Here is a 25,776-nt window from a genome sequence, read left to right on the forward strand (position 1 = left end):
GTGGTACTGACATCACCCCAAGGAGACAAGATAGCACAGGAAATAAGGTGTAACTTCAAGGCTACCAACAATGAAGCTGAATATGAAGCACTAATCACAGGGCTAACCGTTGCAAAGGACATGAAGATACAACACCTGGAAGTAATTTCTGATTCTTTACTCATGGTAAACCAAGTTAACGGGCAGTATGCAGCAAAAGACACTAGAATGATTGCCTACCTAGAAGTCACAAAGAAGCTCATCAAAGAGTTCAAGGAGTTCAAGATAGAACAAGTACCCCGAAACCTGAACACCGAAGCAGACGCACTGGCAAATTTGGGGTCAAACATCAATCCAGAAGAATTTGGAGCAATCCCACTAGTACACGTACTCTCACCAGCCATAGAGAAAGAGTCAACCATGAGTGTCTACGAAATTCAAGCAAGCCCTACAGAAGAAGAAGACAACAGTTGGACAACGCCTCTGAAAGAATACCTCTTGGGCAACACGAAACCAACAGGGAAAGTAGCAGCTCAAGCATTCGCTCAGAAAGCCTCCAAGTACTGCCTGATCAGCAATGTACTCTTCAAGAAGTTTGCAGCAGGACCTTTCTTAAGATGCCTGGAAGGAAAAGAAGCCCAACAAGTCTTACAATTCCTGCACAGTGGAGAATGCGGAAATCACTCCGGAGGAAGGAATCTAGCCAACAGAGCACTTAGAATGGGATACTACTGGCCCATCATGAGGAAGGACGCAGCAGAGTTCGCCAAGAAATGCCCCTAGCATGCCAAAAACATGCGCCCTTGACACACAAGCCATCAGAAGAATTACACCCAACGTTGACACCTTGGCCATTCATGAAGTGGGGAATGGATATAGTAAAACTACCCCCGTCATCAGGACAGAGAGTGTACTTCTTAGCAATGACAGACTACTTCTCCAAGTGGATTGAAGCAGAAGCATACAAGGAAATCAAGGATAAGCACGTCATCTCATTCATAAAGAGGAACATTCTAAGCAGGTTCGGAGTACCAGCAGAGATCATTACAGACAATGGGTCCCAATTCATCAGCAACAAAACCACCAAGTTCTGTAAAGAATAGAACATCTCCCTTATCACATCTACACCAAGGTACCCACAGGCAAACGGACAGGCAGAATCAAGCAACAAAGTTCTTATAGGCAACATGAAGAAAAGGCTGGAAGGAGCCAAAGGAAAATGGGCAGATGAGCTACCCAACATATTGTGGGCAGACAGAACAACTCCTAAAGGTGATACTGGTCATACCCCATTCTCACTGGTGTACGGATGTGAAGCAGTAATCCCAACAGAGGTAGAAGTACCTACAGCAAGGTACGGGCTAATGACAGAAGAAAGAAACCAAGCAGAACTAATTCACAACTTAGACACAGTAGAGGAACTCAGGGAAGACGCACAAATGAGAATGGCAGCATATCAGCAGGAAGTGGCAAGATCCTTCAACAAGAATGTCAGAATCAAAGTCTTCAAGCTAGGAGATTGGGTTCTCAGGAAGGTATACGAAAACACCAGAGAAGTCAATGCAGGAAAGCTAGCACCCAACTGGGAAGGACCCTATGAAATCACTAAGGTAGTAGGTAATGGAGCATACAGACTCAGGAATGCAGAAGGAAAAGACGTGCAGCGAAGCTGGAACGCAGCACATTTAAAACTATATCATTTCTGAAGAAAAGTACGTAGTTATTATTTCAATTTTGTCTTTTAATTTACAAAAAAAAAAAAAAGAAGAAAACAGAAAAACACAAAAATCTCCAACAGCCAAAATCAGCACGAAAGGTACTCATCTCTCCCTATTCTTTGTCAATTTGATTTATGATCATTATGAGTACTGACTTTGGCATCGGAGGGCCGTTGGGGAAACCCACGGCCACCCCTCACCTTCTTCTGTTTTGCAAGGAGCACGATTGACATTACTGAGCAAGAATGAAACAAGTCCCTTCACCACAGAACGATGACCAGTCATTCTTGAATAGGACAAACCTGCTATCCTTACAAGGCATACAAACACATGTAAGTAGCATCACAACTGTAATACAACTGTAATACAACTGTAATACAATCGTGATACAACTGTAATACAATCGTGATACAACTACAATATAATCACAACACACTATACAGAAACATAATCCACGCAGCAAGAAGGACAGAAATATTTAGTTGCATTGCAACAAAATTAAACAAGTCATCCAGCTACAGAAGCGTAACACAAAAAACAAATTATCCAAATTGCACTAAGGCAGTAAACAGAAACAACATTCAAAAGTTTTACATTTTTTAAAAGATGACGCAGCACCAGCCAAACTAATTCTCCCCCATGTTGTCAGCAGGGGCCACTTCTTCAGCAACAGGCTTCATCACTTCTGGAGCGTCCTTGACTTCTTCATTGTGAGGAGAGTTCACTTCCTCATCAGCAAAGCTTAGCAGCAGTGAACCAGGAGCAGCAGTCCCTTCAGGAAACGCCTTCTCGAAAGAAGCCTTGTCACCATCATAGTCCCAAGCCTCATGCTTCCCTCGCTGAAACTCCTCCATCATCTCAAGACGTGCCTTCCCGTAGTAGTACGTAGCAGCATCAATGGCCTCGTTAGCAGCTTCCTTCAAGGTACCCTTGAGCCCATCCCGCTCAGAAATGCAGTCCCGATGCTTAGTCCGTTCAGCCTTCAGAGCCTCAGTAGCAGCCTTGTACTTGTCAGACAGAGCATCACGCTCCTTCTTCATAGCCTCATACACCCGAGTAAACTCTGACACCTTGCCTAAGACACCAAGGCAAGATTGAAGGCTTTGCAAAGCAAAGATGAAGTGTAAGAAGCATAGTTCAATAATGTTGATTTTATTAAATTTTTTTTTGGAGTATATTATACCTGGAAAGACTGTACGACCGCCTCTTGTGAAAGGTTAGCAAAAGTCATCGAGGATTGGCGATCCTTGAAAGAAGGAAACAGCAGGGTATCTACATGCGGAGCCAGAGAGTCAAAAGAAAACTCAGTAGCGTCAACATCAATAGGCATCTCCAACTTCCTCTTGAGACTAGCACGAGGCAGAGGTGGAGGAGGGACACCCTTGGGAGCAACCATCTTGATGGGAACAAATTCAGAAGACTGGGGGTACGAGCGAGACTTGAGACGACACAAGATGGAGGATGAACTAAGAAGATCATGAGACCTTAGTGACCTTGATGTATCTACAAGGAACATAGAAGAATTCAAAGGTAGCACAACAAGGAACACAACAAATGTATACAGCAAGGATGCTAATTGAATCAAATAAATTAACAATTGTATACAAGTATATTCAACAAGGATACAGCTGATTCAAAACAAATTAAAAACCCACAAAACTAAGCCAATCAAAAGCGAAACAAACTAGCATCAACCACACATCCACAAAATTATTAGTACAGCAAAGCATCAAAACACACAAGAAAGAAAGAAAACACACCCTGAGACATGGTTGGGGCAACTTTCTGTTCAGAATCAGATTCGTCCAAGGACTTAATTTGAATAACTGCTTCAGGCTGTGTCAACTTGATGAAAGATCTGTCGTCTGCACTCAACTCATACAACTTGTCTATCAAGGATGGAGACTGAGAGCGCTGCTTCAGTTTACTCACTACAACCAACAAGCAAATAAGCCCAAATCAACAAAGAAGGAGAGAAGAACATAAAAGAATAAGAAAACAAAATACCTTCAGCCTCAACAGTGTCAATAAAAAAATCACAATCATCACCCAACGAGTCAATCCTCACAAAGAAGAACTTGTGATACCACTTCTTGTCAAACGCCTTCTCCAAGTCAGTCACCAAAGGACCAACACCATCCTTCAGGCGAAGACCAACTCGACCCTTACCACTGGTCCTGATAGTATAAGGGTAACACAAATACCTCACATCAAGTTCTATACCCAATTTTTCACTCAGTAAATCCAGAATTCTCAACACCCTCCAAGTTTGGGGCAGTAATTGACAAGGTGAAACCCTAACTCTAGAAAGAAATTGACGAACAAGAGCAGAAAAAGGAAAAGTATGCCCAATTACAAAGGGATACTCAAAGAAACACACCCAACCAGGGGCAGTCCAGTCAGCCCTCTCCCTAGAAGATGGAATTTTCACCACAACCCCATCCGGAATCCGCGCAATTGCAGCGATGTTCTGAACCTCCTCCTTCGTAATGGTGGAAGGATAGACATCTTTGGCAGGAAAGACGTTCTGCGCCACCAAGTTTGGCCTTTTCACACCCTCATCCACCCCAGCAAACATCACTTTCACATGATCATCCATCGCAAAAACAAGAGAAAAAATACAAAGTAAAAAACAGAGCAGATAGAGAGGAGAGAGAAAGTACCTGATGAAATTGAAATTGGGGCAAAACAATTGAAGTGATTAGACAAGAGCCTGCACACCCAACAAATACCAAAGACGGAAATGAACCGCCCTTCACAGTTATCGAGGAAGTTGCCTTAAAACCGCCACCACTTTCTATTTTGCTAACCGTTGGAATAATTTCTGAAATTCAAAATATTTTCTAAAGCTTTTCTTTAGGTAATTTTCACTTCCAATATTTGGAAATAAAAATTAGGGGCAATTGTTGGGCCCGTATTATAATACGACCCATTACATTTAGGGCATCAATCCAAGATCAATAATCTAGCAAAAATAAGCAAACGGCTTGATTGGAGCAAACAAGGAAAGCAGCATCAAGGATATCAATCAAGGAGATACTTGCCAAAGATACACCTACAGAACAGGGAAGAAGATAAATCAAGAGGATCTTGCTCATTTTAAATATATTCCGAATATATTTGTAAACCCTAGAGATCCCTAGGTATAAATAAGTGTAATTAGACATTTTGAACATTCATGTACGCACATATACTCTAAATACAATAGAATTACTCTGCATTTACCTACGGAGCTTCATCCCTACTGAAGAAGGAGGCTTGTCCTTATTCAGTATTATATCTCTAAACTTATTCTCTTTTCACAATAGAGTTCATTCTGTTTGTTTATTGTTTGTTCATTTCCTATCAATTGCTTTATTATTTATTTATATGCTTTTGGTAGTATGATTGTTATTACCCCTCAAACCTAGCAGATTCTCATATGTCCTTGTTGAGATTTGCCTAAACACCCGGGAGGCAACCCGGTTTTCTAACCTTTTTCTTTTGATTTTACATTTTTCTTTATTTCTTTTATCTTTGAGATTTTTCTTATTTCTCTTTCTTTTTAATTGTTTTCTTGATTTTAGGTACCATGAGATTGATTCAGAGACAATTTCCAACAATTTTGGTGTTATTTCAAGCTTTCTCGAGGTTTGGTTAAGTTTAGGTGGAATATTGTTGGGGTTTTATGCTCTCATGTTTTCATTTTTCAAGCTTTAAAATATCCCCTTATGCAAACACGAGAGTATATTCATGGCCGACATATTATTGCATGGTGCACGCGCACCAAAGGGGTCAGAAATTTTTCACTCATTTTGGCATATATTGCTGGTTTTTGAACCATCCCCGTACCCCCTTGGTGCGCACGCACCACAACCCTGCGCGCGCGCACCACAGGGTTCAGAGATTGGCTGAATTTTTGAGCATAAAAAGCACCACCTGGTGCGCACGCACCCCTGCCTGCGCGCACGCACCAGGTGGGCAGGGGTTTTTGCCTCTGTCGCCAGCTAACGCAGGCCAGCCCCCCTACGCTGGAGCGCACGCACCAGGCTTCTGTGCGCACACACCAGCCGCAGCAGCCTGGCGCGCGTCCCCCTTATAACCCCAAGTTTCCCACCTTATTTCCCCTTTCTATCTCCCCGATTTTTTTCCTTCTCTATCCTCTCATCAAACCCTATCATCTTTTCTAGCAAAAGCATCTCTATTTCACCTCTTTTATTCTCATTCTAACATCAAATTACATTTCACTCATCAAATTTCCGAAATTTTCCAGAAATTTTCCAGATTTTCGAACCAAAAATTCAATATTTTGGGTTTATTTTCGAAATTTTGAGAATTTGTGTTGAGGTTTGGAACTTATCTTTGGGTGTTCTATTTGTTCTTAAATCTTCATTTTGGGAAATTTGCAAGTAATTCAAGGCTACATTGAGGTATAATTTCTTATTTTCTAGTCATCTTCTTCCTCATTGTTCAAGCTTGAAACCTTGTTTTTGCTTTCATGGTAGAACTCCATTGTTGGTTCCTTTAACTTGTAATTTGTGTTGAATGATATCATTGAGTGTTAAATTGAAGCTTTTTCATGATGAATTTGTATCATTTGCTTGATTCCTTGATTCACCATTGTTGGTCATTTTCTCTCTCATGGGTATTCTTTATAATAGTTTTATTGCTTTGATAATTCAATGCTTGAGGTTATTTTGCTCAATTTGACTCATGATTTGGTCTCTTATGTTCATTTTTGCTTTTAATCCATGCTTACTTGTTTCAAATTTATGATTCTATATTAATGGCATTTTGTTCATATGTAGCCATATCATGACTTGGTCTCTTACTTGTGTCTACTTTGAGATAATTGCTTGTGTGCTTGACTCTTGAGAAATTACTTATGTTTCTTATTGAAATATAACATATGTGAGATTTTCTCATGAGTTGTTCTTCTTCTTGTAGATGGCTCCCATCCGTCACAAGAAGCGGGCAAGATCAAGTTCTAGCAAACCAAGGCATGTTGTTCCACCTCCACCCGAGGTAGAAGAGATATATGGCATTGAGTTTTCTAAGGAATCACATTGGGATCGTTTCAAGAGTCTATCCAAGAGAAAGCTTAGACCAACAAGATTTTACGATCAAGCGACAACCAAGTTTCTCGGCATAGATGAGGATGTTCAGCTTCTTGCAAAGGGCCTTCATCTTTTGGAATTCTTGGATTTGAGTGCCCCTACTTATGCTAGGGTGACCTATGAATTTCTTTCTTCTCTTGAGGTAGTCCGAGAATCTAGTGATGGTTCCTCAAGGACTTTGACATTCCAAATTTTCAATCATGATCACTCATTGACGGATTCTCAATTATGTTCTTACTTCAAGTTTCCTTGGGTCGCGGACGCGGAACAATGTATCTACCCAGCACATGATCGAATGGCAGAGGATCATGGATATAATGAGCAACGTTGGTGGAGAAGTATCTCGGAGGAAGGGAAGTATGAGCCTCAAAATTCCAAGACCGCCTCCATGATTCATCCGGCTATGCGGTATTTCAACCGTCTCCTCACTTACGCTCTTTGCTCCAAAGACTATTTGGGAGCTATCTCTCGAGAGGAGCTTTGTTGGCTATGGATAGCCGACCAAAATGACTTTGAGATTGAGTTGGTGGATTTTACAGAGCACTTCATCAATCGACTATTGGATATTCGGGATGGAGTTAGCCTATCGGGGAGCATCTAATTGGGAGGGATGATTTCTATCCTAGCTCTATGCATCAATGAAGACTATAAGACTTTGTTAAATGAGCTTCCCCCAATTATTGATCCTCGAGAAAAATCTTCGTCTCATTTCCTCAACATCTCCGCCTTTGTGAACCAAAAGTTCCTCGACCGTACGAAGAAGGATGATGTCTTCATTTGGAAAGTTTCTCGGGTTAAAGAATGGTTTTTAATCCCATGCAAAGAGGCAACCACCCGTCCAAGAGTGAAAGACTCCTTATCTTGGAGGCCTACAATGCAAGATATTCCTCCTTCTATTCGACGTAGGACGAATCAAACAAGAGGCCGCTCGACCAATGCTCTCTCATCGAATGTTCAAACTATTCCCATAGTTGAACCGGAAGGTACACCTATTCCTTCCCCCTCTTCCACTCCTTCTACTTTTGATTTGTCAACCATTCATGCTAGGCTTGATTCTATTGCTAATGTGTTATATTCCATGCCTTCTATGCAACCCTCTAATCTTGGTTATGACTATCATACAAATCAATTGTACGATATGCATGTTCGGAGAGGGGAAATCGAGCCCTATGTGAACTACCCTTATCTCTCGGTCCAACAAGGACCTATTCCTCAGTGGGAACCTTTTGATCCTACCATTGGTCCTCGGCCTTGCTACCCTTATTGGGAGGGCCCTCATGTTCACCCTAGTTCTATCATGGGCACCACCCCGGCTACTTACGACTATCGGCGGCCTGGTGGTTGTGATTACACATATGATCCGGGTAATCCTTCGCCCTTTCCGGACCCTGAGACTTTTGTGCAGTGGGGTAGGTCGGGTGAGCCGGTCTTAGATGATTGGTCTCAATATTTTGAGGATGATAGAGCTAGGAGGAATGGTCGATTAAGGGGTAAGGCTCCTATGGACGTGAGTAAGATGGCCAGCTCTAGTCATGTGATGGAGACCGGTGAGGGGAGTTCTCATTCTACCCCTTAACATAGTGCGGAGTGATACTACCATGGCCCCCCCTTCTTCTGTGCTTTTTATGATGTTACTCGTTTGCCTATATGCCTTTAGGTTTAGAGTTCGGGGGGTGGTCCAGTCTAAGCTTGGGGGTGCTTCCTGCATCTTTTTCTGTGCTTCCCCATATTTCCCCCCTTACTTTTGTAGTTCATCCCTGGTCTCCTATGCTTCTGGTTTTGATCTTTCTGTTGTTCGGTTTTATGATAATGCTGCTGTATTTCTGCTGATTCCTCTGCTCGGTTATTGGTTTGTTGTTTGTTTTGCTGATTGTTGTCCGCTGAGTTTCTCTATGTCTTTATTATGATGATTCCTGATGATGACTGTCTGATTTCTTATCTCCTGATACTATTTTAGTCTGTTGATTCTGACCCTTGCTGCTGCTATTACTGGCTTTTTCTTTATTTTCCTACATTTTATTTTCTATTTTCTATTTTCTTCTTTTCATTTGTATTGAAGTTACTAACAATTTTCTTTGTATATAGTTTTTTGTTATTCCTCACCTTGCTCTATTGCTTATGCTTTGGATTTCAACGATTCATAAAGGTGCTCTTTCACCTTTTTAATGTGCAAAAGCTTTGGCACCCGGTGAGATCTTTCTATTTCTTTTCTTTTTCTTTCCTTGGTTTCTTAGTCTAGGTTTAGTTCTAGGAGAAGTTGAATGGTTCGAGGTTGTTTGCTTTTTAACACCCTAGTGTGTTTGGGAACATTGGCGTTGTGGCCGAATGTTCACTTGTTTGTTGATTGGGATTTATGTGTGTTAGCATTATTTCCTTTTTGCATTCTGCTTCTCCTATACCTTTCTATTTTTCATTTCATTTTCCTTTTCTTCTTTTTCTTTTTCTTTCTCCTTTGTTTTCATCTTCCTTCTTGTTTTCCTTTTTCTCTTTTTCTTATTCTTTTCTTTTCCTTTTATCTCTTTTCTCTTGTAACACAAAAAACTTAAAAAAATATATATATAAAAAAAAAAAACTTTGTTTTTGTGAATATGAATAAATGTTTTTGCTTTTACTTTGGATTTAATACCACTTGAACTTGCACATTGGCTATTTTTCTTCCTAAATACAATGGTTTGCACGGTTTGAGAGTATATTTGGTTGATTCAAGGATAGATTATACTAAGGTAGCGGTTTAGACCTTTTGGGGCCTTGAAGCCGGATTCTTTTGGTTTGTGGTAAGACGGAGTTGCTTCCTTTGGTGGATTTGACACCTTTAGTAAGTTTTTGCTACAACCGTGTGCGGTTTCTCTTGTTCAGGCCTTCATCACTCTTGATTGTGCGGCGTGGATCCTCCACCTTTGCATCCCTAATCTTGAATCTTGACTCATAATTCTCAAACACGAGACCGAACCAACTAGGAAGGACAAAGGCCATTTTTCGGGGTGGTAATTTTTCATTTCTAGGATTTTCTTCTTTCTTTTTAGTTCATTGGGTTTACATTTGCCATCTTGCTAACCATTTGAGCCATTACCCTTCTTTTCAAGCCACATCTTTAGAACTTTGAACCTTTTGTTTCTTTTCGTTCCATTATTGGTTTTTGTGAAGCAAATGGTCATGCCTTTGGAGTTTGTGATCTATAAAGTTGGAAATTGGTTTTATTTGTATGCGAACTCGTCTTTTGTACATATTGTGAATAATGGAAAATGAATATAATCGAAAAAGCCGTCCATAGTTAAAAAAAGGCAAGGACATAATAAATGCAATATCAAAGAAAAGCCGTCCAAAGTTAAAAAAGGAGAGGACAATTGCTTTGATCTAATGAAAATTACATACAAAAGAGAAAATGAAAAATTCAAAAAATAGTTTGATATGATTCTTTTCCCTTTTCTCGCATTGAGGACAATGCTTCCTTTTAGCTTGGGGGAGAAGCGTTTACGCTTTTTGTATATATGCTTGTGGATATGGCTTTGAATAAGCTTGGGGGTATTAGTTTGTTTTTGTTTGGTGACTTATTGGTTTTGGTGTTGAGGTGTGGCCAACCTTTGCTTCATAATCTAGGTGTACCACCAAATTCTAAATTTTAAGCCTACCCCTAACCTTTTGCCCTTACGTTACAACCTTTGGGAAAGTCCTTTCGACCTAGTGGTTGAGTCATGCACCGAGGGAGGGCATTATGAGTTAAAGCCTAAAGAAAAAGGATGCAAGGTCGAGATGCCGAGACCCTCAAATTCTAATTTTTTCCGGTTCCTTCGTGGAACCATAGAGACGCTTACTAAGGGAAGATTTGAGGCCATTAGGGAGAACGCGGTTAGATTGGTTGGGATGAAAGTGGATTGCGCCTCATTAGTTCTCTACGCTTAGCATACCCTATGTTTCAATCAACCCTCGATATCTTAGAACGTGCTTACCATTGTTGTTTGAGGAAGCTTGATATCCTTTGTGCCTTGATCATGTGCAAAAAGCCTTTGTATAAGCATTTCTTTTTAAGGTTTTAAACTTTTTCTTTTCTTTTCTTTTTACTTTGCCTCCTTTTTAATAAAAAGAGTTATAGGTTAACCTCTTTGGAAACCTTTACGAGAGCATCACTCGTCCTCTAGAGCGATCTAGGGGTTTAAATGGCTTGTCTTTAGTTGCTAAAATTGACCGTGATTCCTACGAAAGTGAGTTAGTGTATATTCTCATCTTCCCTAATTTTTCTTGTTTCTTTCTTTGCTTGAATAGTGTCATCATTTTCCCTTGGGTTTGATTTTGTTTTGCTCGAGGACGAGCAAAAGTTTAGCTTGGGGGAATTTGATGAGCGTCGTTTTTGGCGCCCAAAAGAATAAGATTTAGGTTCATTTTCTTTATTTTCTTTCATCATTTTCATATAATTCTTTTAGTTTTATTTGATTTTCCATTTTTTATAATTCACTTTAGTTCTAGATTGGTTTTTACGAGTTTTTCATATTTTTAGTTGATAATTCATAATTTTAGTTGTAGTTTTACCTTGCTACGCTTCCTCTCTTTGTTTTATTTGTGTTTTGTAGGTGAAAAATCAAGTCAATTTGCTCATTTTAGGACTGCCATGTTCGCGGGCATCATCTCGAGTGCACTGATGTTGGGGATGCTCAGGAGCGCGGAGTTTGATCAAGCAAGCGAAGGAGCCAAAGCCCATGCATCGCACAAGGGTGCGCGCGCGCGGCACAGGGGTGCGTGCGCGCAGACCCAGCTGTGCGTGCGCACGGCCTGTGCGGCCCTCTTCGCTCGATTTTTCTTATTTATAGCTTTTGACTTTCTTTTTAAGGGACAACTTAACTTTGTACTAGAGAGAGAATTTTTCCAGAAATAGTAGAGAGAGAAAGTAGAGAGAGAAGGTTAAGATTTACTTGTTAGTACTTGAATTTGATCTTAGATTTCAATTTAATCTTGAAGTTCCTTCTTCAATTCAATGAATGTTTGTAGGATTTCTTTCCCTTGATTTACTTTTAATGCAATTCCTTCTAGTGTCTTGAATTTTGATTGAGATTACATTCCTTGTTTTAGAAATTGTTGATTGATTGATTTTCCTTTGATTTAGCTTTACATGAATATGAATTTGATTGAATTTGTTTTGTTTCTTAATTCCACCATGTTTAGTGAGTAGATTAGTTGCTAGGGAGAAGGGGAAGCATGCTTGATTGATGATTTTTGCTAGTTGATGATGCTAAATTGATTTGAATGGTGCAATTAAATTGGTTGACATGGTTGTGCATGTGATTGATTGGATTAGGAGTGATCAACCTATAAGATTAATCTAGATTGCATTGCAAATTTCAATGACATGAACCCTTGATTTGAGATTTGTTTTAATTGATTGAATTTGCTTGTGATTTTCCTAGCTAGCCATTCATAGTGATCCCTAGCTTGGCTTATAGGAGATAGCCTTTGAATTCCTTTTATTGCAACTATTGTTTGTCCTTTGCAATGTTTGAATTGATTGAGTGATTTTTCAATTAGCATAATCATTGAGCTTGCATGTGGAACCCATATCCCTTAGTATATTGAATTTCTCGATTCATCTAGATTTCTCGAAACCTTAGTTACCAACCGCATCTTCCGCAAACTTCGAAGTAGCTTGACTTAGGCTATAGCTTTCACCTATTCATTCCCTTGGGTTCGACCCTTGACTTACCATATACTCGTATTAGGTTGGTCGAGTGTTTATAAATTTTCTTTGACTCTAGGAAAGGGTAGAGGACGACCTACATTTTCCTCGTGCCATTTTTCAATCTCATAAAGAGAGTAATTTTGAATTTCGTCATCGGTTAGACATTATGGCACTCATTTGATCCTTTTTAGGGTGAAATTCATGCTAATTTATAGCTCTTTTCTTTAGTTTTCCCTTAGTTTTACTCCTTATTTCTTTAGTTTGCACTTTTCTTAGTTGGTTTTCTATTTTTATGTATTTCTTGGTTTATTTTGTTACTTTCTCTTTTATTTGCTTGTTTTCGTTCATTTTTCAGGTTATGATCATATTCCGAGGATTCTCGAGTCTCCTTCCCAAGTTTTACATCGTTTGAGATGCCTTGTGCCTACCATTTGAAGCTCAAGATTGAAGGAGTGCAAGATCCAAGAGTTCTAGCTTGTGCATTCAAGCGGTGGGGGCACCATTCTTGGTGTTGAACCCATCGTGGAGGCTCTTTGAAGACTGCCACCTTTCGTGTTCATCAACATCATCAAGTGGAGCGCACGAGGAAGAGCACAGTCGAGGGTGAAGGAGGCTGTCCTGCTCCCAGGCGTAGGCGCACCTCTCTGGGTCTCTGTTCCGTACCCATTTCTCCGCGGCCGCGCATTTCTTTGGTGTAGTACGGGTTTCTTTTGGATGATCTAACTAACTTCCTTTTGTTAGTTTTTCTACATATAGTTTTTCTTTCTATTTTTAGAGAGAAGTAGATGAAATATTATTAGAAAGGTTTTTTATTAGAATTTAGAGAGAGAAACTCTAGTTTGTAGACAGAGAAATTCATGGTTGATGATTGAAGATCGATGATTCTAAGCTCATTTCCATTGATTTGATTCAAGTTTGTAAGGATTTTCTTTACTTTAATGCAATCTTTAGCTTTTGATTTCAATTGTTTTGTTGATTGTTCAAGTCTGATTGATTTGTGATTGATTTTAGTTTGATTAATATGATGATGATGAATTTGTTGTTTAGCTTAGTTTTGATCTTGATTTCCATGGATTGTGAGTAGTTTACTTGCTAGGGTGATGGTGAAGCATATATGAGTAATGGATTGATGCTAATTGGGGGAAATTAGTGAAGTTGATGTTGTGATTAAATTGGTTGATTGATTATGTGCATGTGTGTGATTGATTGAAGAGTAGCTAACTTTGATTGTTGCACTAGATTTCATTGTAAGTTCACATTGATACGGACAATTGATTTGTGGCTTGCATTTGTCGATTGAGTTGGTTTGTGAAGTTCCTAGCTAGAGTCTCTCATAGTTGGCGCTAGTTTGACCTCTAGGAGAATAGCTTATCATACTCTTTTGATTGCATTATTGATTTTCCCTCGCAATATTCGACTTAGTCAATTCCAATCCCGATTAGTTGTATCCATTGCAAGTATATGTGGATCCTAAACCCTAGTGTTTGATATATTTGATTTTATCTTGTTTGCTTAGTTGTTTTAGAATAAACACACCTCTATTTCACCTCTTCGAAATAGCTTGACTCTAGCAATAGTAACCACCTCCCATTCCTAGTGGTTCAACCCTCGACTTACTCCTATACTAGCTATAAGGGTGTGTTGAGTGATATAAATTTTGTTTGGCTAGGGAAAGATTAGTTTCAACGACCTAGTCTCGCCCCACGTCAGGTTTCAATAGCTAAATGACGCCGTTGTCGGTAGAGAATATCATCAGATAGGTCTTGCCAATGCTTTTCCCACAAATTCTTAGGCTCCGACACCTCACAAAAGAGTAAGATTGTTATAAATAGCTCTCGAAGTTGTGATGTCGTTGACCATGTTGCTGCTTCTTTTAGTGCTTCATGCCACTCATTGTCACCATCAAGTAATCCCAAAACGTAACATACTTCTTTGTATGTTGAACAGATGACTCCATTTACCATGCGAATGTCTTGAAAGGAGGTTGGTCCTTTGATAATGTTGAGAAGCATCCTAAAATAATACTTTTCACCAGAGGTAGGATGAGCAAAGTATATTCTCCCAATTTTCTTTCCTCTATCTTTTTTTTTTCCATATTTTTAAATCTTTCATCCAAACCCACTTTGTTGGGAAGTCAGCATAGGTGAGTGTGCGGGCTTCTGGGTTCATCATATTAGTCTCCATCCATTCGGTAAGAGGGTTTTTAAGGGCATGCCTAGTTCTTTGAAGGACTTTGTCTAGTTGCTCATTATCATGAAAGATCACTTCTTGCTCATCTTCTAAGTGGAAGGGTAGCCTCTCTACAGCTGGATCCTTGTATTGAATTTCAAAGGCAAAAATTCTCCAACTTGCTTCTGAGGCTGATACATACCTGCAATTCAAACATGGTGCAATTTCGTCAACTATAAATGCCAAGATGCTCCTACCCACTTATGAGGCTAATACATACCTGCAATTTAAATATGATGCAATTTCATCAACTACATGTTCATGGCCATTATCCAGATTCCTCGAGGATGCTAATGTTTGTTCGATCATTGCCAGCGCCATATCTGGCCCCTTGTTCATGTGTTTGAATAGGTACTTCAACGACTTGTCTTTATTGCACCATTCTACATTAATGTGTGCCCCATATTTCACCAATAAATCAACATTGTAGAGGATGATGAATATGTTGTCTATTGTTTGGCCATTCTTAGATGTCGTATGTCCATCATCACGCCTCCTATATATCGGGAAACCCTCCTCAGTACCTGTAGTTCCCGAGTTGAATTCTTTTGGATAGTATTTGTAGCATTTTCGGTCTTTCATACAAGGACACTTTGGATTCATCGCCCCACAAGGTCCATGTACCATTAGTTGGACGACCAATTCATATGCATATGGATCGGTTTCTTTGTCGGGTAGTTCTGCCGAGATGAATTTTTCAATGTCCAGTAAGCTGTGCACCTTATCCTCTGGATGTAGGAAAATCAAGATGTGGGCATGTGGGAGGCCTCTTTTTTAGAGCTCGATTGTGTATATTACTGTAAAATAAAGCATCAAGTATATACAGGATTTAATGTGATTTCAATTTATAAAATTTAGGTTGATGTATGTACCTGCAATTGTTCTTCCAAAATGAGCATTTGTTTTTATGTCTTGCATCAATTCATCGAGCTTAATTTTAAACACACGGGCAACACTGTCTTGACGGTCTTCTGGTCGTTGCCTAGGAATAGCCGCTACAAATTGTTTTATCTCATTCCATGCAGAGTTACATGTGAATGTAAGGAACAGGTGGCCCAGCTCATCGGCAAATGGCCATTGCATCCTGGTAGTTTTGCATCAAGTATCTAGGGCTTCCAGTAAATGAGGATGGCAATACAACACGATGCCTAACTGAGGCAGGTGTCGTATCTCCTCAACTAATTACATCTGTCAACCCTCTAAGTACTTCTTTTCTTATTGTGGTCTGATATGTCGTACATAATCCAACCTCACTTCTTGATTGCACGTCAATGCATCAACTATGAATTGTTGGCGTAACCTTCCACTGAGTATGAGAGTTGTTGCTTCCTCACACAATCTATAAGCGTAATACTCTCTCAAGGTGACTGTTTTTTTTTCTTCCTAGTTGTCGTCTCTGCATCTCTATGGGGTATGTCGATTCTGTACCCATCCTATCCATAAGGGAACAATAATGGATATTCTAGGGACAGGAAACTTGGGTGGTTCTCAGAAATCCTTCTCTAACCGCGTCCCCTTTCTTCTATAATGACATCTCTAGAACTTGGTTTGTTTGAGCACTCCCACTCCCAACAATTAATGTAGCAAGCTCTTCTGTAGTAGGAATATTATATTGCCTTCCATCTTTTGAGCGTGCACCAATTAGTCGGACTCTAACATTTGGCATTTCAGATCTGCAAATCTCTCCCTTGACATTCTGAATAGTTTAGCAAGTTCGTTGTTTTCATCAAGCATTTTTGAAAGTCCAACAACTATTTTTAGGTTTATCTCAGTTGTGGCATTGCTTGTGAGAGAGGTGATCCTATTAGATATTTTATTTTAAGTGTCATAAATATGGTAGTTTTGCCCCTATCTGAACACATAAGGTCCTGACTTTGTATTCATAGTCCTGTCCACCCATCCACCCATTAATGTAAATGCAAAGATGGAGTTGTATGGCCTAATGTTCTCCTTGAATTTTCGAGTGCGAGCCCCTCTATTTGGGTTTAGTAGTATTCGTAAATACTCCGGAGGCTCTTTTTACTTTGGGTAGTTGCACCTTCCCCTTTTGACAGCAGATGTTAAATTTAGGACAGTGCACTGAACCCACACTCTATACTATTTCCTCAATCCATGCCCTTGCTCCACAATCAGAACATATTGCAGTGAGACCCCCAAAATTCCATGTTGTTTTATACTTCCCTGTATTATGTCATTGAATTTGGTTTAGTTTGACCTTTTAGTTTGAGATATTTAGAGAAGCATAGGAATAATTATGAGCTTACTTTGCAGTTCCTGCCTTTCACTTAAGTTTATCGTTATGTCGTTGCTACTATTGCCTTCCTCTATGTATGCATCTGCAAAGAGAAATTAAGGGTTAAGTTCCTTTTTTTGTACCTAATAGTCAAAGAGTTGAAAAGGGAATAATCGCGTCGTTAAACAACTATCCCTAGATCAAATAAAATTTATAACACTCAACTAACCTAATACGAGTATATAGCAAGAAGAGGGGTCGAACCACAGGGAACAGATAAACACTACCAAATGATATCAACAACTAAGCTAGTCCGGGATTGTAGACACCCATTTATGTCTCCCCAAAACCAAACCCAGTGATGAATATCTTTCACGTCGAATGATAATCGAATGAAGTGAAAGTGTGGACAGTCTAGTGTTGCGGTTAGTTTTTATTAAAAACCCTTCTTTCTGTATTCGAAAACCTGCTCTATTTATGAAAATATACAGTCTAGTTAGTTTGGTCCATGATAAGGGTCCAATAATGGTGTAGTTGGATAGGGATCGAAAAGAGCTTTCCAACGATATATTATATGCCCAATTTCGATGAATAATGAGGAAGTTATGGCCAAAATACTAAACTGGGCCCGGTTTGGTTCTTACATGCGGCCCAATGATCTAGAGGAGGGCTTGTTATTAATTATCATTCCTAAAGCTATTAAGATTGATTATAGTCTTCTAGAATTATCTAGAAGGTTCTCTTAAATCCTAATGGAATTAGGATTGATAATTACGTTTTAAGAGTTTTACTTGGAATAAATAGTTGTTTTTAAGAAAATACGATTTTACCCTTAAACACGGATTTTACGACTTAATTATATCGAGAAATGGATTCCGTGTGGAAAACGTGTTGTTTTCCAAAAGTAGCGCCTGACGCCAAGTCTGTCGCTTGGCGCTGGGCTTGTCGCCTGGCGACGAGCCCTGTTGCCTGGCGACGGGATGTGTTATACTCCTTTTAAACTCGATGTCTTTTCTATCGGTTATTGGACTATTTTCTTATAAATAGGGTCCTTGGACCTCTGTTTTCAATCATCCACAACCATCATAATTCTCTAATTCTCTCTCTCTCTCTTGAGCAATAGCTTTCTTTCTCTCTCTCTCTTTCTAAACCAACCCTTTTGCAAACACAATTCCGCATTCACAAGATCTAGACACACCTAGCCAAGTTCGAAGTTGTCTTCGCCCTAGACGTGAAAGGTTGATAATTTCTGAGGGTTTGGACCCCAAATCTAGTCCAAACTTTTTAACTCTTTATTTCAATTATTTGATTTAATTCTTTGATTTATTATTTTCTTGAAGTTAACTAACGCGTGTATTATTTTGTTATTAGAAAGAGGTACAAGGCCTCAAAGTAAGTAATTATCTTACTCCCTATTATTTCGATGTAGAAAGCATGTTTAGATTTTATTAATTCCTAGTATCATGTTAAGATGTTTTTATTGCTTTCCAGTATCATGTTTAGGATGCTTCTTCCTTCTTTCTAATATCATGTTAGTATCATGTTAGGGCTAAAGCTTTGATCTTTATTGTTTAGTGACATTCTAGGATTTGTTATTAATCTTGTTAGTATCATGCCTATGATCTTGCTATTATTAAGCTTTATTATGATTATGATGATAGTTAATATCGTGTTGCTTGATGTTCTATATTATTGTTATTGCTTGATCACACCTTTTATGCAAGTTTAAAGGGAATTTGTGCTTGAAATCACACCTAATAAGATAATTAATAATTTGGCTTAGGCTAATATGATTTTAATTCAAGTGATCGCCAATAATAGATTTGTTTGTGCATTAATATTCAACTAACATAGATTATTAAACAGGTTTAGGGTTAATATAATGATTGCATGTTAGTCAGAAAGCGGACATGAATTCGAGTAAAATAAAGTAGAGGCCTATTTTATAGGGCGGGTTCTTTCTCTTTTAGATTGGATTCGTACCCTCATCCCCGAACATCCAGTCATGGTTCCAGACCTATTGGAGTTGACGATCTCATGGATTGTTAAGGGGTGTAACCTTCACCCTGTGAACGGTTTATAAGTTCCTAAGATTTTTTGGCGACTCTTTTGCTCTTGTTTCCTTCCCTTTGGACGCCACCATACTTAAGCATATGATCACCATGAGGTTCAAGTTTGGGATGCTTGAAATATTCCCTACAGTTGTTGGCGACTCCACTAGGGAAGGACTCATCACTCCTATTGGACCTCTTTAAGATCCAGCACCCGAAAACAGGTCACCCAATTGGAATGCTGACGCTCATTGCAAGTACCATCAAGGTAGGGGACATATTACTGAGAGTTGTTGGAAGCTAAAAGAGGCCATCCAATATTTGATCGATAATAACAAGCTTCTTGATATGAAATAACCAAGAAAAACCAAGAAAAGGGAGGAGAAATCAAGCAACAACAAAATCAAATCAACAAAGCAAGATAAACCTATCTCAACAATCACCAAGACCTATAAAATAGGGGTTCTTAATCAAAGCTAACACCAAGTAAAGCTAGAATTAAGGTGTAACCACAAAGATTACAAGGTAGCAATCATAAAGAAAGCAAATAATCACAAAGATTATGGGTAGAGAGAGAAAGTCTCATTGATTACAAAATCAAGCAAAGTTCAACATAAATTAAATGCGAAACATTCTAAAAAGGAACTTAAATAGTTCGTACAAGCTGGCTGAAAACGGGAAAAGGTCCGGTCGAACACTGGGTAGGTTCGGTCGAACTGCTGGGTAGGTTCGGCCGAACCATAGGGAGGTTCGGTCGAACTTTCCTGCTCCTGGTTCGGTCGAACTTTTGGAGTTTGACCACTCCTGCTAAAACTCTAAAATATGGTTTGAAACTGCCTGGGAGGTTCGATCGGACTTGCCTCGGTTCGGTCAAACTTCCCTGCTTTCGCGACTGCCTGGACAGCTCAATTTCAAACGTTCATAACGTCTTTGTTTCTTGCTAAAATTTGGCATGTGACCTGTCGTTGGAAAGCTCTTGAACTCTACTTTCACCTCCAACTTGAATCACCTAAACATTCCTTGTAACGAAGGAGATATGGCTGAATGAAGTAGTTGCATCATATATTGATAAGCTTCTTCCCTCTCATCCTTGTTCCCATTCTTTATCTTTAACCATCAATTGTAAAATCAAGACACAAGGATTACTTTTATTCACCTAAGTCACGTCATAACATAGAGAATTTATCCAAAAAGTAGATTGGAGCCATAAATGCCACCAAATGGATCATATAGTCACATAACTCGTAGTCTTCAATGATGCTCCCGCATCAAACCCTCTCTCTTGTAAAGGAATTGACCTCAATTCCTAGAGATGACATAAAATTCAAACCAAACCTTGGATAATGACTTCATTATTAAAAGCAATAAATGCTACTTGGCTTCACAAAACACATTCAACCGATGTATCTACCCGGATCAAACACCAAGATGTCGAACTTGAGCAAAATGAGGAGTAAAATCAAGTGAACCATTGTGTAGAGCAAGAGCGCAATACGATAACCATGGGGATTTGCCAACACATGATGACCCAACAAATAGTGTAGAATCACATTGAAAAAATCATTGCAGGAATATCCAACACCAAATGTGGAACCAATGCAAGATGTTCTAATCAACACATCATAAAACAAAGAATTCCTTTTTAAATTGTTGTCTAGCAACACTTTTACTAACATGAAAATATGGTAAACAAAAATCTAGCTCAAGATGTTCATAAGAATTCGAACTCATTGAACAACCACCATGCTCATTAAAAGAAGCTTTCACAACATCCAACTTAAACTCTTCTTTCGATTCATGCTCAATATAATAATCATCACAACTCTCATTAACATGAATGTCAAAAACCTCACTAGAGGAGATAAGAGAGGAGAAGGATTATATACCTCACTTAAGAGATTCTCATAAGTTGGAAACAAATAATCATCAACATGAGATGTGGACTCCATGTTTACTTCATTCAAGTTCATAATCGGTAATGCCTCTTTGCAATTTGTTAACTCGACATCAAACACTACTTCTTCATCATAGATTGGTGGACCATAGTCTCTCTTATGATCAAGTGGAAAATGTGGTGTAGATATTTCTTCATCCATACTAGGAGCCTCAATTTTGCACATAGCCTCTTCCATCATAATTTGCAAAGGCTTGTGTGTCTCACTCTTTGATGCACAAGGAAATTTGAAAGAAGGTTTAGAATACTCATTAGCACTATTCACCTTAGCAAGCTTCTCAAAGTTCAAAGACTTTTTCACTACATGATCAATACTTCCATGGGCCTAAACATCATCTTTTTGCCTTAGCTTCCTCTCAAGACAACCAATATTCCTAGCAATCTTATGTTTTGGGGCCTCTTCAATCCCACTCAAAATAGAAAGATTTTCAAACTCCCTTGTATACTTCTCCACCAACATAGATCGTTGATTGAGATCATTCAACTTAAGAGAAACATCATGCAAATAATCTCTAGGGACAAAAGCTCTACTCATGTGCTTCTTCAATTTATCCCAAGATGTGATTTTTGTTTTTCCCTCAATCCTCCTACGATTCTTAAAATTCTCATACTACAAAGATTCATGTTTCTTAAGTTTAATGATGGCCATTTTACGACGTTTTTCATCATTATATCCTTTACTATAAAAAATTTTCTCCATAGTTCTAACCCAATCAAGAAATTCATTAGAAACAAGATTACCTTCGAAGTCCGGAAATTTCAAAATGGTGTCTCGGTCACGGTTGTCCTCATGGTGCCGTTGGTGGTGTTCCCTTCTCCAGTAAGGAGAGTGAGAACCATCTTTTCCACTTGGGGTTCTTCTCCTTGTAGGACTTCTTCTATTCTCTAAGACTTCAAGTAGACTATCAAACTTCCTTTCTAGAGCATCCAATCTAGAGTATCTATCATCCATGTTTAAAGATGAAAAATTTGTATCGTTGAAAGAAAAAAAATCAAATTTGTGAGAACAAAGATGAGATCTTTTAAGAGGGGGAAAGAGAGATTCAAAAGGTATGATCTTTATAGGCTAATAACCTAGGCTCTAATACCAAATGATATGAAATATCCAAGAAAAGACAAGTAAAAGGGGAAAACTTTCAAACAAGCACAATTTCCAATGCAACAAAATAAGGTAAACCTATCTCAAAATCACCAAGATAAATGAAATAGGGGTCTTAATTGAAGCTAATGCCAAGTAAAGCTAGGGTTAAGGTGTAACCACAAAGATTACAAGATAGCAATCACAAAGAAAGCTAAATAATCACAAAGATTATGGTAGAGAGAGAAAGTCTCTTTGATTACAAAATCAAGCAAAGTTCAACATTAAATTAAATGCAAAACGTTCTAAAAAGGAACTTAAATAGTTCGTACAAGCTAGCTGAAAATGGGAAATGGTCCGGCCGAACACTGGGTAGGTTCGGTAGGACTGCTGGGTAGGTTCGGCCGAACCATAGGGAGGTTCGGTCGAACTTTCCTGCTCTTGGTCCGGTTAAACTTTTGGAGTTCGACCACTCCTGCAAAAACGATGAATCTGGTTTGAAACTGCCTGGGAGGTTCGGTCGGACTTGCCTCGGTTCGGTCGAACTTCCCTGCTCTCGGGACTGCCTAGACAGCTTAACTTCAAACGTTCATAACTTCTTTGTTTCTTGCTCAAATTTGGCATGTGACCTGTCGTTGGAAAGCTCTTGAACTCCACTTTCACCTCCAACTTGAATCACCTAAAAATTCTTTATAAAAAAGGATATATGGCTGAATGAAGTAGTTACATCATATATTGATAAGCTTCTTCCCTCTCATCCTTGTTCCCATTCTTTATCTTCAACCATCAATTGTAAAATCAAGACACAAGGATTACTTTTATTCACCTAAGTCACGTCATAACATAGAGAATTTATCCAAAAGGTAGATTGGAGCCATAGATGCCACCAAATGGATCATATAGTCACACAACTCATAGTCTTCAATGATGCTCCCGCATCACTTCGCATACCGCCAACTGACAAGAAGACCGAGTGATAAGGCACAAGACAAGAGGCGAGCTTCAACGACAAGAATTTGTGACCTCTTTTTTTCTATTTCCTTTATTCACCCTTTCCCCAATAAGTCTAGCATAGGCACCTCTTATTTCCATTAGAATTTATTTTGTGGATTTTATTTTGTAGGTTTTTTCTTTTTTCCCTTTCAATAAAATGAGCATTTTTTTCCTTGCATATAATCATTGCATTGCATTCAAAAAAAAAAAAAAACGCCGAATTAAGCACAAGGTATACCCATGATTAGAGGCACCTCTTGTAGCCATATCATATTACCTTTTACCCTTCAAATATACAATCCTTTCTTGATAAACCACTTTGAGCCTCGTCTAACGATAGACCTTTCTTTCTTCAACCCACATCTACTAACCTTGGGATGGGATGGTGTGTAACTTATGCAATTTTCAAAGAACAAAAGTGTAGACACTTAAAAATGTCTCCCCGAAACCAAACCCGATGATGAACAATCTTTCACCGCCATTATTGGTCGGGTTCAGTATTTAATCCCGAGAGTGCTTAAAAAAATCGTATTTAATTCAGTTTTAATAGTCCATGGATCAGTCTTGATGTTTAGTCAAAGCATGGTTTATTTGTAATTTTGGCCCAAACCTTTTTTATTTTATTTTATTATTTTGGCCCAATTAATAAATAATAAATCAAGAAATGGCCCGAAATTATCAATCGGCACTTAAAAAGGCTGAACAAAATTTGGGCAAAAATGTATTTAGACGGAAAAATGGACGCACAGTTTCCCGCGTCACGGCAATAAGCACCGCGTCACGGGGCTCAATGCCGCGCCACGGTGTGCATTCCCGTGACACGGTGCCAATGTTGTCCAACGGGGCAGCTCTATGTCCTTTCCGCGTAAACCCTTCATGCGTTTGATCTCCCGTAACCTAATTATTTCCCGCGTCACTCAGTTTTTCCCCGTGTCACGGGATTTTCCCCCGTCTGACGGTGCTTGGCACTGTGTCGCGGTGTTATTTTTTAGGGTTTTTTTTTATCTTTTTAGGGTTCCGTGTGTTCCCTATACTCATTTTTCCTATAAATACCCCCTCATTTCTGATGTACGGGGCATCAATTAACTCCCTTTTTCTCTCTTCTATGCTCTAGCCTAAACACTAGCCTACCCTTCTTCTTTCAAAATCCCCTCTTCAGGCACTCCACGGAGTCCCTACTTTACTCGAGGTTCTGTCCTTAAGCCAAGGAGTGAAAGGTATAACTGTTTGAGGGTTTGGCCCCAAATCAACTCTATTTAATTTAATTTAATTTAATTTAATTTAATTTAATTATTGTTTTTATTATTTTTCCTTGAAGTTACTAACTCGTTTATTATTTTATAGTTGCAAGCAAACAGAATCAAAGTAAGAATTATGTTCCTTTTATTTCTATTATTTTTCTAACGATTTTATATTGTTGGATTTATTGTTAAATTGCTTCCAATATTGATGCTTATTTTATTATAATTATGATCACCATATTGCATATTTAAAGGGAATATGTAATTGAAAATCACGCCTAATAAGATAATTTGGACAACCGGTTTAGGTTCCTTTTTAATCTTGTTATTAATTCAAGTGATCACAAATATTTTAGAATTATGTGTTGCGTTAATATTCAACCAATTTAGCATAATAATAGTTTGAAGCAAATTGAATATTTTGTTTGCATGCCTTTGAGATCGCAGGAATCACTTTTCACTATAAGAATAGAGTAGAGGCCAATACGGGCGAATGTGACTCCATTACTCACTTCGTACCATCATCCCCGATACTCCTTTCGTGGTTCTGAACCATATGGAGTTAGTAGTCTCATGGATTATGAATGGGGTGTAACCTTCACGGGTCAATCGTTGTTGCCTATCGTTGTCCCTTAATCGTGGTTGCCTTTTATGATCTGTGAACGGTTTACAAGTTCCTTAAAAACTTGTTGGCGGCTCCCTACTTTCCTTGTCCCTAATCGTATATGTCAATTCCCACTCCCTATGAGTGCCAAGCATATTCACAACATGCTTTTACGTAGGCGCACTTCGAACGACGCCTACAATTTGGCGACTCCACTGGGGAGGATTCTTGTTTATTTATCGATTTGAGTGATCGGTATTTAATTAAGATGAGTGGATGAGACTTGAAAGATTTTTGAAAAATATTCTTGTGATTAATTTGGCATTTTTGCATAAGCATAGACGTTTTAACGTCGCATTTAGGTCTGTCCCGTAGGAAAATTGAATAACTTGATTGCGAACGAAGGAAAACAGGGCACTAGTTAGATTTTTTGACTGCCGCGCCACGGCAGATACTGCCGTGTCACGGCTCCGTACACCGTCACACGGTGTGCAACACTGTGACACGGTGCACAACACCATGACACGGTGCACTCTGTCGTGTCGCGGCATTCCTTAAATCAGTCCAGTGGCCGCCCGTTGGCATACACCCTCAAGGGAGGTTGCCTTGCTAACGCGTCCAAACTCTTAACCATGGTACCCTTTTGACACCCAAAGCTTGACCAATAGTTGAACATAGATCTTGACCTTAGGTTGCGAACTCTTTTTTTACATCATTGTGACTAAATGCTACGTGGTTTATTTGGTGCTAACCCACATGTGTTTGCTCATTTTTGTTTAACCTATGACCGAGGGTTTTTATTTCCACATAGTAATTAGTACGGACTTAAAATTGATTAAAACCTGGAAATTACGTAAAATTTAGGCCTGGAATTGTGCACCGTGTCACGGCAGATCTGCCGCGCCACGGTGTAATGTGTCGTCTGGCGGTGCACT

At 39.1% G+C, this 25,776-nt stretch overlaps 3 protein-coding genes across 3 annotated transcripts; 2 read left to right on the plus strand and 1 right to left on the minus strand.

The window, feature by feature from the left end:
- The first annotated feature begins 162 nt into the window (after positions 1-162).
- LOC145577949 (uncharacterized) lies at positions 163-762 on the plus strand. Its single transcript, XM_081635366.1, has one exon. The coding sequence runs from the start codon at positions 163-165 to the stop codon at positions 760-762; it is 600 nt and encodes a 199-aa protein (XP_081491492.1).
- Positions 763-1,166: 404 nt separating this feature from the next.
- LOC145577951 (uncharacterized) lies at positions 1,167-1,685 on the plus strand. Its single transcript, XM_081635367.1, has one exon. The coding sequence runs from the start codon at positions 1,167-1,169 to the stop codon at positions 1,683-1,685; it is 519 nt and encodes a 172-aa protein (XP_081491493.1).
- A 12,479-nt stretch (positions 1,686-14,164) lies between these two features.
- On the minus strand, positions 14,165-15,770 carry LOC145577952 (uncharacterized). Its single transcript, XM_081635368.1, has 4 exons — positions 15,560-15,770; positions 14,908-15,367; positions 14,581-14,829; positions 14,165-14,471 (listed from the first exon to the last, which is right to left on the minus strand). The coding sequence occupies exons 1-4, from the start codon at positions 15,768-15,770 to the stop codon at positions 14,165-14,167; spliced, it is 1,227 nt and encodes a 408-aa protein (XP_081491494.1).
- Between the last annotated feature and the right edge of the window lie 10,006 nt (positions 15,771-25,776).

The sequence above is a fragment of the Chenopodium album genome, chromosome 14 (genome assembly GCF_948465745.1).
Source record: "Chenopodium album chromosome 14, dcCheAlbu1.1, whole genome shotgun sequence".
Classification (NCBI taxonomy): Eukaryota; Viridiplantae; Streptophyta; class Magnoliopsida; order Caryophyllales; family Amaranthaceae; genus Chenopodium; species Chenopodium album.

What these genes read in the sequence shown, in the direction of transcription:
- LOC145577949 (XM_081635366.1), top strand. Translation starts at nt 163, where the DNA reads ATGGTAAACCAAGTTAACGGGCAGTATGCAGCAAAAGACACTAGAATG.
- LOC145577952 (XM_081635368.1), bottom strand. Translation starts at nt 15,770, where the DNA reads ATGCAATGGCCATTTGCCGATGAGCTGGGCCACCTGTTCCTTACATTC. An exon ending in GCATCATATTTAAATTGCAG is followed by an intron (nt 14,830 to 14,907) that starts GTATGTATTAGC and finishes TTTGAATTGCAG; the next exon opens with GTATGTATCAGCCTCAGAAG. An exon ending in TATGCTGACTTCCCAACAAA is followed by an intron (nt 14,472 to 14,580) that starts GTGGGTTTGGAT and finishes GTATTATTTTAG; the next exon opens with GATGCTTCTCAACATTATCA.
- LOC145577951 (XM_081635367.1), top strand. Translation starts at nt 1,167, where the DNA reads ATGAAGAAAAGGCTGGAAGGAGCCAAAGGAAAATGGGCAGATGAGCTA.